We start from the raw sequence: 14937 nt of genomic DNA, 5'->3' as shown, positions 1-14937 counted from the left end.
ATTGGGCTCTCGGGCGAGATCCCAATTCGTCAGTCACGACTGACGTAACGTAGAACGTGACTGACTGAAAGGGAACCACAATTCTGTTTGCTAACAGCACAAACCCTATGAAATATTTTGGCAAGCAGAGATAAGGTGTCATATGCAATACATTGCTATGTCGAACACATGAGAGGAGGAGGAACACTAAAAGTTATCATGCAAACAAATTAACATTTAATTAGACTTATTGTGCACACTTTCAGTCAGTATAAACAAACAAATGAGAAAATGAGTACAAACAACAAATTAGAAATTATAATGAGGTCTTATAAAGTAGTATGTATAATACTTTTGTGCGGCATCTATGCAATTTATCAATTTATGTGATTTGTGCTTGTATGTGTATTATATTCCACAATATTGTGCCAATTTTCGCTTTAGTTAATATAATTATTTAATCAAAGGTGAGTGAAAATTATGTTTTAATAGTGCATTCAATAATATAATGTATACTAAAATGTACTTAGCCAGCTTACAAGTCCATCAAGAAACACATTTCGAAAGGAGACTTGATCGCAGGTCCAGGAAATGGAAGCCTTATATGTGTCAGATGCAAGAAAATAAGGCCAACTAATGAGGACAGCTAAATATACCACTACAGGCGTTCTGCTCTCTCGCCTTCTCATCTCGCTGTGTCTCTCTGAAGGTTACCTTGCTTTCATTACACCAGGACACATTTAATATCAGCACTATGATCAGGCCCGGTGAGCCCATACAGAGCTTTATCTAGAGTTTGGACCGTTGTAATCTTCATAGAAGACCCACTAATTTCTGTGACCAAGGCTAAACTACAAAAATTTTAAAATTCTGTCATTATTTGTTCACCTTCATGTTGTTCCGACCCCATTTTACAGTCCAGTTTATGAACCTCTGAATTTTTGGTGCAACCTGACGCTGGACACTATGAATTATCCGAGTATGAGTTTGGAACAAATGGGGGGAACAAACGGTTCCTTTAGACCTGGTACAGAAAATGGCGACCTAATACTTATTTCTTGGCAGAATTAAATTAAAATAATTTCCATCCAAACCATGCAATCTATGTTCTTTTAGATGGTATTTTTCGTTAACTCGTCTTTTACTCAAGAGATTTGAATTGCACTCAAGAGAAGCAACGTTTAAAGACTGAACGCATACAGATATATCCTTTAAGAGAGATCAGTCTTTATTGTGTTTCTTTGATTAAATGCAAAATTAATAATGAGAAGAAATAAAATAAATAAGCAGCTATTAACAGCATGAAGTAATTTATCCACACACTCCATTTGTTAGAGTTGTTTCTGTATGCTAATGACTCTATGCCATTGAAAAGCAGTCGTATGTGACAGTGTCATTAATGGCTTCTCGAGTCTCATTCGTGCTCTGTAAATGGTGGTGGTCTTGCTCTTGATTAAAAGACTTTAGTAAGACGTACATCTACTATTCTTTCACACTTGACTGACTGGCCCATGCAAACATTTAAGTCTCAAGTTTGTGTTCATTACATAGCACACGTACTCAGATATGGGTTGCATAGGGGATTCTTTAATTATAGAGGCACTATGAACACTAAAAATAGCAATCTCTCCATTTCACTTTTTTTTAAAGATAATAATGATAAAAAAGAAATCAGTTGTTTTTTAAATTAAAATTATTATATGGAACACTTTGGCACTGATGCCTAAACAACTGCTTTTACAACAACAAAGTAAATATTTTAATTAATTACAAATGTCTGCTACCTACTCCACTGCCCTGCTAAAGATACTACTTAAAGGGGTCATATGATGCTGCTAAAAAGAACAGTATTTGGTGTATTTGGTGTAATGAAGCCTACAGTGAGCCGAGGCCGGTGGATAAAGTGAGGAACAGCGGGAGGGTTAGAGTGAGCAGAGGCGCGGGCTTGAGAATGGCGCGGCCGGTGATTTCGACGAAGGAGCGTCCGGAAGGACATGTGACGACTCCGGGCTGGACTTAGCTTCGTCCACGGTGAAAGCCGATCTGGCGATCGACAGCACAAAGTTGTAGTATTTCCTCAGCAACCAGCACAGATCAGCTCCAGGCATGACGAAGCAGATATCGTCCTCTTTTGGAAGACCAAACAAAGTAGTTTCGCTTTTACAACGAAGCACACAGCGTCTTTACGTCATGGCAGCGGAAACAACAAAACATTTGGTCGGCGTTATGCAAACCTTCCCACAGAGCGACCTAGGTATGTGGGGGGCGTGTTAAAACGAGCCGTTTTAGGTAGGCGTGGTTGACTCTTAACTTTTATAAAGAATATCTCTTTGGATTTGAGACTTTAGTCTTTGCAACTTTACAGATCTTCTTTATGCACCAAGAGCTTATAACACTCCAAAGAGAAAGGAAAACTTGAAATCACATCATATGATACCTTTATACTTTTAAAGTAAAGATACTTCTCATTTAATATGTATTTTATATTATTATATGTATATTAAATGTAAAATATATATTTTATTTTTACATTTGTTCTCTAGGATTTTTAGTGTTTTGCTCAAGACAGCAACATTGGGGACAGTGATACATTGTTATAACAAATTGTAAACATACAGTACTGCAAATGCACTGAAAATACCTGTATAATTTTGTAAATTCTTAGGAAAAAGTGCAAGGTTGGACTTCTCTGGTTTTAATGCTTTTTATAAATTTGTTATAGAGGAAATAGTAATTAAGAGACATAATTTTGAGGCTATTATAATCTGCCCTTTAAAACTAGAATATTTTCATTTTTCTTTCAGTTCATACTAGGGAACAGAACAGTTCCCCTAATCGAAGAATCACTCAATGTACTGAAGTCGACTGCAAGCAATAATTGGAGCAATATAAAAAAACAGTCCCATTATTTTTATACAGTAATAGCCTGAGGAAAGGCAATTTGAAAATGCATTTTTATCTGTACTTGACATCCCTTTTTACCTATTTTGTTGTAATACAGCTGGTAATTAATAAAAAAAAAATTATTCATGGAGTTCATGTGGTATATGGGTATATTAAAAGCATGTCTTGTGGATGACATTGGCATTGAATATTTATAAAAGTTTGCTGTGTATGCTTGTATCAGCATTGGCACATTGGCCAAGATAGCAACCTAATGTAAAATGCCAGAATTTGTTGATTCATCAACTATTTACCAGATGACCTGTCCTGACCCATCAAATGACCTGACCTCTTCTTGCCAGTCTGAGTGCTAGATCAATGCAAATGTGGAAACTGGTTCGAGATAAGGATGTTTAATGTTTATAAATGGTTTAAACTATGCTGCTTGACCTAGTTTATTTGACTACTAGTGCTGGGCAACATACTCATTAAGGACAGGTCTAAGAGCAGCTGCATACTTTTGCTTTATGATCTGTAAAATGCCATGGAGAAGCTTCCATCGTATGAAATGTATACGTGGAGGTGACAGGCTGAAAGGTGTCTTGGGAAATAGCAACAGTCCGGGTTGGGGGTGGTAGCGAAAATAGAGCTGTTGTCGTGAATGGAAGAAAAAATTCCAGAGGCTCAGAACCAGATGGTCATTGATATAGAGGTGGCCCAGTTACAGTATGTTTTACCACCTCAGGAACATGAGGACACACTGTACTTACAGTCTTTTGCACCTATGTTTGTCTTGGTGTGATTTATGAGAATGCACAGCATGAGTGACACAATGACTCATTAGGTGCCAGCAAACATCCCTTATTAGTAATACTGTTGCTCTTGCTTATATACTCCTGGGGCTATTAACAGACAACAGGACCAAGATGGCAGTGATTTAAAAAAAAAAAAAAGTTAATACCACCCTCTATTTTTTATGGGATTTTAATTCACTAATTTAACTCTGATCAATCATAAAGTCATAATTTGGTCAGCAAGTCTTCATAACTAAAAGGCCTTGAGTTGATTACACTGATTGGGATGCGTCTTTCATCAATACTTTTTATTATGCCATTCCTCAGTAATAATCTTCATCTTTTCCTTCTGCTGTCTTCATATTATTTAGGAACAAAGACGTTTACAGTCTTCCAAAGTAGAATTAATTTCATCATCCCATTAGTCAACTTTGAAAAAAATAGTGGATCAAAAGATTATATTTATCTGCATTGTCTTTTCGATATGTATCTAAATCTTTATGATTAAAAAGACATGTCTAGTGACTCTTTCACATTTTTGGTAATTAAAATAATATAACAATATAATAGTGCAATTTAAAAACGTATAATTTCATGTATGGAGTCATATAGCTGAATGTTTATTTTAATTTATTTTATTTTACTGTTTAACATTGCATTTTTGTTTATGCCATGTTTTCATTTTTTTCATAAGTATTATTTTGAGATCAAACAATAATGTAATAATGAACCGCATTGTTGTTAATGAAATTGACTCTTGTGCTTTTCCTAATCTAATTTCAAATAATTCTTGAAAACACTTCACTCGATGAGCATCTTGAAGAAAAAGGGTAGAATTTTTACAAATGAACTTCTACAGTTCTTGCAAGACTCCCATAATGTGTTACTTTTCTATCAGATTCTAATTGATTCTCCTTTTTTTCAGTCTGTTCTCAGTTCTCAAGAGGAGTTTATGCTATTTTTGGATTTTATGACAAAAAGTCAGTGAACACAATAACGTCGTTCTGCGGGACACTTCACGTCTCTTTCATCACACCAAGCTTTCCCTTGGATGGAAATCAGCAGTTTATCATTCAGATGCGACCAGACATCAAAGGACCTCTCCTGAGTCTCATTGAGTACTACAAATGGAACAAGTTTGCCTACCTGTACGACAGTGACCGAGGTAAGGCACTGCACTGCATTATTCAACACCATATGAACGAGACGTGTGTGGGCTGAGGAGAAATGACAGATTTACTTTTAAATAGGATTCAATTTGTGGTTTGCCAGTGGGGTAGCTTTCAGGCACATCAGCTGGATTGTTGTTTAGCCCAAATGATCACTTTTTGATGAAGGCATTTCTTTAGCATTTTAAAATATGAGTAAAGTGCCTCATCACTTATGTGAATGTAAAGTTGGTACATAGGGATGATTCAGCATGGGGCGTCGTTAAAAGGCACAGGGCCTGGGACAGTATTATAACTCACACAGTAGTATGATGCTATATAAAAGCAATTGACAATATTTGATGGTGCAGATGGGATTATGGCTGTTGTATTCAGAATATTCATTTTTTATGGCTATTAGCCTGTCAAAAGGCATATCTACAATAAACCATAGGTTTATTTTGCACCTTGAGCTGGAGTGAGCAGGATCCTGTGGGCATTATTAAAGGTTCATTTTGTGTTTGTTGGCTTTTGTTTCTCAGCTTTCTATTTGTCTCAAGCTTGTCTGTCTCTCTCACTCTCCATTTTTCCATTCTCCCTTTCTGTCTGGGATCCCTCTAAGTCATCCTCCGATTCTCACTTTCTTTGATGGTTGTGGAGGTTGAGAGCTGTGTGGCACAAATGAGAATAGCTGACGTGAGTCTCTAAGGACTGTGGTGTCAAATGTCTGTAATGGTGATGTTTTATTAACTGTGAGGTTGCTACTTTTAACTTTCCTGTGATGAAGATCGGTATGCACACATTGTGTCATTTATCATTTATGAATATTAATAATGCTTACAAACCTTTTTGTGTGTGCATTTGCATGTATGCCTTTGGGACTGTTTGCTTTTGTTGCGGGCTGAATCTGCATTATTTATTTCATACTCATGTGGTGGTGTATGTGGGATGAAATATGTACCTTGACTCACACGTTTACGTCACTTGTCATACTAATTAGGTCGATCGACGCTGCATTCCCATGGCAACCACTGTGCTCTGTGTGTTATTAGTGTGTCAGTGTTACTGTGTGAGAGCAGCAACACAGCGCCTGTGGTCATGATGCATTCCACTGGTGAGATTTGGACATAAATGCAAACTTAATGCCACATCCAATATTCCTCCAGTCCTCCATTTGTGAAAATAATGCAGAAGATTGAGGGTACATAATAGGATGTGTGCTGCATCTTATAGGATAATATATATTTTCAGATGGTTTACATGCTGTGACGTGAAATACATGGAGAAGAAGAAGTGAACATAGAACATCATTTACAGAGTTTAAAGTTAATTCAAATCACATATTTCTATAGTGCTTTTATGCAATGCAGACAACAGTGTCATTAGCATTTATGTGCTTATATATAGCAATATACAGTACCACTAAAAGATTTAGAGTCTGTAAGATTTGTGTTGTTGTTTTTAAAAAATGTTTCTTATGCTAACCAAGGCTGTATTTATTTGATTAAAAATACAACAATAAGAGTAATATTGTGAAATAGTATTACAATTTAAAATAACTACTGTATTTTTTTTGAAAATGTAATTTATTTCTGTTATGCAAAGCTGAATTTTCAGCAGACATTACTCCAGTCTTTTGTGTCACATGATCCTTCAGAACATATTCAAATATGCTGATTTGGTGATCAAGAAACATTTATTATTATTATCATAAATGTTGAAAACAGTTGTGCTGCTTAATATTTTTGTGGATTTTCAGGATTTCATTTTTTTTTCTAAGAAATAACAGCATTCATTTGAAATAGAAATCTTAATAAATGTCTTTACTCTAACTTTTGATCGATTTAATGAGTCCTTGCTGAATAAAAGTAATAAAATTACTTCTTTATTAAAAAACAAACAAACAAACAAACTATCAAATCAAACTTGAACTTTCATAAGTCCATCACATACTACTGCATTTCTTTAGCCTGGATAACCACAGATAGAAAGTCGCAGATAGAGGCATACACACTTGTTGCTGCATTAAATCTCTTGTGCATGTTTTAGTAAAGAAATGGCTGATGGGTTATTAAAGAGTTTATTCAAACCTGATATTGAGCACTTTAGCAGGAAACAAATGCATAATTTATAGTCCGAGAAAGGCTTTTATTTTTAAACCACAGAGTGTGGAAGTGAAGTGACTGGTGGCCAGGGTTGTAGTTGTTGTGCTTATATAAATTATGTGAAGGTTCCAATTTAGAGTTTTGCTCAGTGGTGTCGATGTGGAGACATGATGGATTCTTACAGCATGTTGGCTGCTTTCTGCATGACAGTTGATCTGTTTAGATACTTTCTTCATCACTCACCTGACGGAAATGCCAGCATCGCTTTTGAACTGGATACTGATGAGCAGTGAAGTGACTGTAGCTGAGGGTCATTTCTTCACCCTGCCTTCTGCCCATGTGGATCTGACATGTCGCTGTCCACGGTCCTGAAGTGCATGAGACAAGGGACCCAGAGCAACGCTGACACACACATACAGCCTCACAAATGCTCTCTCGTGCTTGTTATGTGATGTGTTGTCATCAGGGACAGGTGCATGACAAAAAAATAACAACAGAGAAATATGCTTACAACTGGAATACATGCTAGAGCACCAGAATCCATGTTTCAGCAAGTCATTAAATGTAAACTTTGTCTGGATTGTGCATTTCTTTTTTTGCTTGAGCTTGAAGGATATTAAAGACAGTCACTGCTCCTTGTTTTCTTTGACTTTATCTTCTGTTATTGGTTTGCTTTGTTTTAAAGTGTCTTATATAATCAATAAAAGATTGACTGTGCACAAAGAATACTTCTCCCACACTGTGAGACTCATCCATAACCTCTGCATAATTGGGATGGCTAATTAAATCAGCCTTACACCTCTGACGATCTACAAAGATCCAGCTGTGTAGTGCTTATAGAGAGACAAGGAGATTATGTAATACAGCTGACATCACAGTTCAATGAGGGAGACCCCATACTGGGAAACCAATAGACAGATATTGAACCACAAGCATTATTCACTAAGGTTTCATTCATGCTTATGTAACAAGATTATGGAGCACTGATGTAGAATAACATAATACATGCTACAAATACACTACTGTTTAAAACGTTGCGCTCAGTAAGGTTTTTATTTATTTATTTAATGAGTAACGATGCACATAATTGCTGACAGTACAGGTATAATGTTACTATAAATTTTTTTAATAAATGCTTAACTTTCTATTCATCTAAGAATCTTGGGGGGGGGGGGTATCACAGTTTGCAAAAAAATTAAGCAGTTTTATACTCTAAACAGCAAATCAGCATATTAGATAGATTTTTTTGTGGATCATGTGACTGAAAACTGGAGTATTGTAAATTCAGCTTTGGCATGACAGGAATAAATTAATTTTTTTAATATTTTAAAAAGAAAACAGTTATTTTAAATCAGTTATTAACAATATTGAACAATATTCAGTTTTTTACAGTATTTTTGATCAGAGACTTATTTCAAAAGCATAAAAATATTACAGACCCACACTTTTGAATGGTAGTTGAGATGTCAAATGCATTATTATTGTTGCTGTTGTTGTTGTTTTCATTTTGCCCAAGTAAGTGTTACAAAGTTAAATTTTTACATTTCCAATGAAATTGATAGCAAATTAAATAAATTCCTTTTGAGTTTGGATTTCCCTGTATTTAAATGGTTAAATCTTCAGCTTCTATATAACCCCTCAGGCGTTCCTAGATTCAGAAGTGATTTTGGAGTGTCCTGGAAGAATAATGAGCAGAAGTGCTATAATCTCGTTTGCTCCTTAGGTTTTAAGTGACCCACATCAGGATTTCCTAGATTCAGAAATGATTTTGGAGTGTGTTGGAGTCAATGCTATCATCTCATTTGTTAGCATTAATAGCCCTCACTAACGAGTTTTTAATCACTTATCTCCAAGAATATCTGTAAGCCTTGATCCTCATGTCTCTAAGCCGCACATTTAACAAAGGTTAAACACGGGAGCCCACTGTGCCTTGCACTCCCAGAGATTTTACCCACAATTAATGTACTTGGTTGAAACAATACACTGGTTTCATATTCTTAAAAATCAAATACACATATCTAGCATACAAACACTCACTCACATTGACTATTTATAAACAAGTGCTGTAGCTGTTATGCCGTCACGCTTAGTTGTTTACCTCCCCTGTGACTGACAGAAATGAAAATGCCAATTTTAGAGCCTTATTATCTGTATCAAATCCTTCATGGAGTATTATTAAGGATGTAACTGGCAACCAGTACTTCAAAATGGTGTGAATCATGCAAAGAAATGGAAAAAATTAAATAAGAAAAATAACATATCATGAGTTGCCAAGCTCAAACAATCCAAAAGATGAAGCATCTGAAATGCTGCATATTTCTTTCCAGAGGCACCTTTATTAAAACTCTTTTTAATCAGCCTAATTTGACCTTTGTAGCTTTGATAGATTCCTAGCGTCTTCCAAAAACCTAATCTGTTCCTCTTCATCATAATCAGGACTTACCACACTCCAAGTTGTGCTGGACACAGCAGCAGAGAAGAAATGGCAGGTGACTGCCATCAACGTGGGCAACATGAAGGATGAGAGAAAGGATGAAGCATATCGCTCACTCTTCCAGGACCTAGAAAACAAGAAGGAGCGGAGAATCATCCTTGACTGTGAGCAGGACAAAGTTAAAGATATCATGGAACAGGTATACATATCAACGTATGCATAAACACTTAATAATTCTGATGTAATCAACATTATGACATTGTCACCTTAGCCTGCAGTATTTCAGCTAAAAAACATGCTCCTAATATGTGCTGGTTTAGCTGCATATGTATTTATGTCGTTGTCATTTGTATGGGTGTTGAAATAATGCAGACATTGCATGCAAACAAGCAAATCAAAGCAAAACAAATACTTCAGTATTCAATAGTTGGGGTCAGCAAGATGTTTTTTTTTTCTTTAACTTGGTTTACTTTCATTAACCAATAATCAATTTGAAATAAACTGATCAAAAGCTACATGTATAATGTTAATGTAAATGCATATATAATGTTACAAAAAATTTATATTCCAAATAAATGTTGTTCTTTTGAACTTTCTAATCATCAAAGATTACTGAGAAAAAAATACATTAAGCAGCACAACTGTTTTCAACACTGATAATAATCAGAAATGTTTCAAATCAGCATATTAGAATGATTTTTGAAGAATCATGTGACACTGAAGACTGGAGTAATGGTAAAAATTAAGCATTTCATCACATAATAAATTACATGTTAAAATTTATTAAAATAGACAGCAGTTATTTTAAATTGTAAAAACATTTCCCAATATTGAAAGTATTTATTTATAATTTAATATTTTTTATTCAATAAATGCATCCTTGGTGAGCATAAGATACGTATAGACCCCAAACTTTTAAACAGTAATGTAAAAAAATAAGAAAGTGACAATCAAAAATTATTTTTTGTCTTCAATCACAAGTCTACATAATACTTATAAAAATAATAATTAAAGCAACTAAGTACATTTTAAGAGCACCATAACTAGGAATCATTAATTAGCCGGCACAAACAGACACCATTAGCGGGCAGAAAAGTCCTCATGAGATGGGTTTTGCAATCACACTCGCTGCACCCTAAGGGAAGAGCTATTGATTTGTATTTAAGGTCTGCAGACGTGTGTTAACCAACCGCCAGAATCAATTCAGCTGATCTGGACTCAATAATATAGCTTTATCTACACACACTTGCACATGCACATCACAAGTACCTTGCTGTCAGCACACAAACCTCTCAAGCTGCTTTTATTTCAGTCCATCTCTCTGGCTGGCATTGTGGAGCAGTACACATTCTCTTGTCATTATCTAAAATACATTTATGAAGTGTAGTTTTAGTTCATTTATTTGTATTCCATTGATTTGATGGGCTTCATTATTCTCTTTGCAGGTCATAACTATTGGCAGGCATGTGAAAGGATATCACTACATCATAGCAAACCTGGTAAATTATCTCAAATGTAACACTACCAAAGAAAAACATGACTGTTTGAAAATGTAACAAGCAAAAATGCTGAGAAAACCATGTCACGTTTTCAGGGTTTTGTGGATGGAGATCTTTCAAAAATCCAATACGGTGGAGCCAATGTGTCAGGCTTTCAGATTGTGGATTTCGATGACCCCCTGGTATCTAAATTTGACCAGCGCTGGGAAGCCCTGGAGGAAAAAGAATATCCTGGAGCAGACAGCAAGATACGGGTGAGATCTGTGTGTGTGTGACTGTCCCTTTTACTGTTTCAGACAGCTTCACTAAATATGATTAAAAGAGATGTTCAGGTAATTGCTACATGAACATAAAACCTCTTCATTTAAATGTCTGTATAGTTCAGGCCATTTGCCGGACAAGCTTGTTAGTCATTTTCTACTCCAGATAAAATGTAGTCTCATCTGTCTTCTCGCCAATTTACGAAGACTAAGTAGGTGCTTAATTTCCTGGGACTGAAATCAAGTGTTTCATTCTTACATTATCAATGAATCCGGAAAATGTGTCATTTAGAATTGAGAACACCTTTTGGATTATAGTTCAATCCTGAATTTGAATTGAACATACATTGAGGTAGCAAACAAATTCAAATGTAAAGAAATTCATATAACTGCTGTTATTCTTTCCAGAGACAGCTTTATCAAATAAATGTGAACATGGCTTCCCTATATGTGTATTTAATGTTTATATTATGATCTAATATAGTTTTTATGAATTGGTGACGATAATCCTGGAACGCACATTAAATCTAGAAATACTATATCACCTAAATACTATATTTTTCTGATTTTCTTCTCCAACCCTTTTAACAATTCCTCACTATCTCTCTCTCTGTATCCAGTACACTTCAGCACTGACGTATGACGCAGTTCAGGTGATGACTGAGGCCTTCCGTTACCTGCACAAACAGCGAATTGACATCTCCCGTAGAGCTAACACTGGAGACTGTCTGGCCAATCCTGCTGTACCATGGGCACAAGGGGTGGAGATAGAGCGTGCCCTAAAACAGGTGACAAGTCATTGTGCCAACCTGCCCCATGAGTACAACCAAATTTATAGAATTGTATTGTTTATATTGGGTTGTTAAAGTGTTTGTAAAATAAAATATTTGTTTAAATAAGATTCTGAATCCCAGAGAAAAGAAACAATCCCTCAAAAATGATTTAACTCTCTTGTCATATACTTTTCATGCAGGTGAGAGTTGATGGTCTCACTGGTAACATTCAGTTTGACCAGTATGGAAAGAGGGTAAATTACACCGTCAATGTCATGGAACTGAAAAGCAATGGACCAGTTAAGGTAAGGCTTTGTTCTAAGAAAAGTGTATAGAAAGGAATGCATAATTTATTACTTCACGTCATAAGTGTTACAGGTTACTCTCAAATGCCTCTCTTTTTTCAGATTGGCTATTGGAATGAAGTTGATAAAATGGTTGTGACAAAGTCTGATCTCTTCCCAAATGATACAATGGGGTTGGAAAACAAGACTGTGATCGTCACCACTATTCTAGTAGGTATCATTTGTGGTTGTCCATACTAAATGCTGTAGCATTGAAATATGTGCTCTGTAGTAAAGCACACTTCTTTGACAAGGTGTTCCCTGCTGTCTTTTTCAGGAAGCGCCGTATGTAATGCTAAAGAAGAATGCTGACCTTTTTGTGGATAATGAAAGATATGAGGGGTACTGTGTGGACTTGGCAGCTGAGATAGCAAAACACTGTGGATTTAAATATCAGCTGAAAATAGTTGGAGATGGCAAATATGGAGCCAGAGATGCAGAGACGAAGATCTGGAATGGAATGGTTGGAGAGTTGGTTTATGGGGTAAGAAAGTTGGGCATAATTGATAAGTAGTTTATGTTGGTCTGAAAAGTAGTCTGAACTATTAACATCAACATTTCCTATGATCAATAAAAATTAAATCTCTTTGATTTTAGAAAGCTGACATAGCAGTGGCTCCACTGACTATCACTTTAGTCAGAGAAGAAGTCATTGACTTCTCAAAGCCATTCATGAGTTTGGGCATCTCCATCATGATCAAGAAGCCTCAGAAATCCAAGCCTGGTGTTTTCTCATTCCTGGACCCTCTGGCCTATGAGATCTGGATGTGTATCGTGTTCGCCTACATCGGCGTAAGCGTAGTGCTTTTCCTGGTCAGTCGTTTCAGTCCATATGAGTGGCACACAGAGGAATATGAGGATGGCCAGATACAGACCAATGAGTCAACCAACGAGTTTGGGATTTTCAACAGCCTTTGGTTCTCTCTTGGAGCTTTTATGAGACAAGGCTGTGATATTTCACCAAGGTTTGTTCTTGATCTTCAAACTTTTCTTTAAGACGTGCTGGTTTTATAAAAGCAAAAGCATTTTTGCGATCACTTTGTAGATTACTTGGTCCTTGATTGTCTTGGTCAAAATATATTATTGATTTAAGATGAATTATAAGTTATATCTATGCTGAAATAAATAAATATGCTACACTAAAATAAACTTAAGATAAAACATTACATATTTAGATGTTCGTTATTCATTATGCATGATAGACTCATCTAAGCAGGCCAAGAAAATTATGCCTAGCAACAATTTTCACAAATACCTTAAAATCATTAGTGAAGCATCTGTTCATACTTCCTGTTAACTTCAAAGTTCTTAGTCATCAACTTGTTTACATAAATATATTTTCAGAAATAGTATAAGACGTCACAGTTTCAGTAATACAACGGAGCTGCATGTCAGATTGAACGTATTTTGCTTTTATTGTAGCCTTTAGCTGTGAAAGCGATTTTTAACTGTGATGATCATGCTGTCATGTCTAATGATTCACATTGGATATTTTTCATCAGGTCTCTTTCTGGCCGCATAGTTGGAGGAGTCTGGTGGTTTTTCACCCTGATCATAATTTCATCCTACACGGCTAACTTGGCTGCCTTCCTTACAGTGGAGAGGATGGTGTCTCCAATTGAGAGTGCAGAGGACTTAGCAAAGCAATCAGAGATTGCTTATGGAACTTTAGATTCTGGTTCAACAAAAGAGTTTTTCAGGGTAAGAGCCATTTTCTCTCTGTAATTCCTAATCCATCTGTCTACTTTTTCTTTCATTTTGCATTTGCAATTTGGTTTTTACTATTAATTATAAGTCAGTTTTAAACACGACTGATGAAATAACACACACTTTTGTTATATGTTTTAGAGGCTAAAATAAGATGCTAAGCTAAAAGCTAAATCCCAAGCTTCGTTGCTGATTGTAGTCACAGTAAACTGAAAATACCTGTTTGGCTTAACCGTTGTTAGAGATTTTAAAGAGTTTATATTAATCTGGACATCTTTTTTCATTTCCAGCGTTCCAAAATTGCTCTTTTTGACAAAATGTGGACGTACATGAAAAGCGCAGAGCCCTCTGTATTTGTTAAGACGACAGCAGAAGGTGTAATGCGGGTGAGGAAGTCCAAGGGGAAGTATGCATACCTCCTGGAGTCCACAATGAACGAGTACATCGAGCAGCGCAAACCCTGTGACACTATGAAGGTCGGAGGGAACCTGGACTCCAAAGGCTACGGCATCGCCACCCCCAAAGGATCCTCATTAAGGTGGGTGGAATAGTATAACAATGTGTCCAATGTTGTTATAGTATCCCACCTACCCTGATGTAGCTGTGCTCATGTGTCCTGGTTTGTATAAAAGAGATAGATATGGTAGCGGATACATTAGAGCCAAATAAATAATGGATAAAAAAATCAATCAAAAAAAAAATTAAAAAGGAAAATATTTATTGTGCAGATTTTTTTACACACACACACAAAAAACATTATTTATATCTACATTATTTATGCATACTTGTTATTTTTTATACATTATATATTCAGATACCTCATTACGCTATATCTTACAGATATACATTATATTAGTACATTTGTTCATGCTTTAAATTCAAGTTTAACAGAATGCTAATCTATAGATTTATAGCTTTGAGATTTTGTCTTTTCAAGTTTTGTCTTGTTTTTTGTCTTTTGAATGTTTCAAGGTTCTGTCTAATATCCTCTCCTATCATGTCTCTCATCTT

The 14937-nt window shown here is 35.8% G+C and overlaps 1 protein-coding gene across 2 annotated transcripts in view; it reads left to right on the top strand.

The window, feature by feature from the left end:
- LOC107554451 (glutamate receptor 2-like) overlaps positions 1–14937 on the top strand; it is a 30620-nt gene that overhangs the window by 13453 nt on the left and 2230 nt on the right. For both annotated transcript variants that reach the window (XM_016236953.1, XM_016236955.1), the window contains exons 3-13: positions 4582–4821; positions 9346–9542; positions 10789–10842; positions 10938–11096; positions 11723–11890; positions 12076–12180; positions 12283–12390; positions 12497–12703; positions 12817–13184; positions 13722–13920; positions 14217–14464. In XM_016236953.1, the coding sequence (XP_016092439.1) occupies positions 4582–4821; positions 9346–9542; positions 10789–10842; positions 10938–11096; positions 11723–11890; positions 12076–12180; positions 12283–12390; positions 12497–12703; positions 12817–13184; positions 13722–13920; positions 14217–14464 (2053 nt within the window). The remainder of the gene's footprint in view (positions 1–4581; positions 4822–9345; positions 9543–10788; positions 10843–10937; positions 11097–11722; positions 11891–12075; positions 12181–12282; positions 12391–12496; positions 12704–12816; positions 13185–13721; positions 13921–14216; positions 14465–14937) is intronic.

Source organism: Sinocyclocheilus grahami, unplaced genomic scaffold (genome assembly GCF_001515645.1).
Source record: "Sinocyclocheilus grahami isolate Dianchi unplaced genomic scaffold, SAMN03320097.WGS_v1.1 scaffold502.1, whole genome shotgun sequence".
Lineage (NCBI taxonomy): Eukaryota > Metazoa > Chordata > Actinopteri > Cypriniformes > Cyprinidae > Sinocyclocheilus > Sinocyclocheilus grahami.
This window is presented reverse-complemented; position numbering and strand designations above follow the sequence as displayed.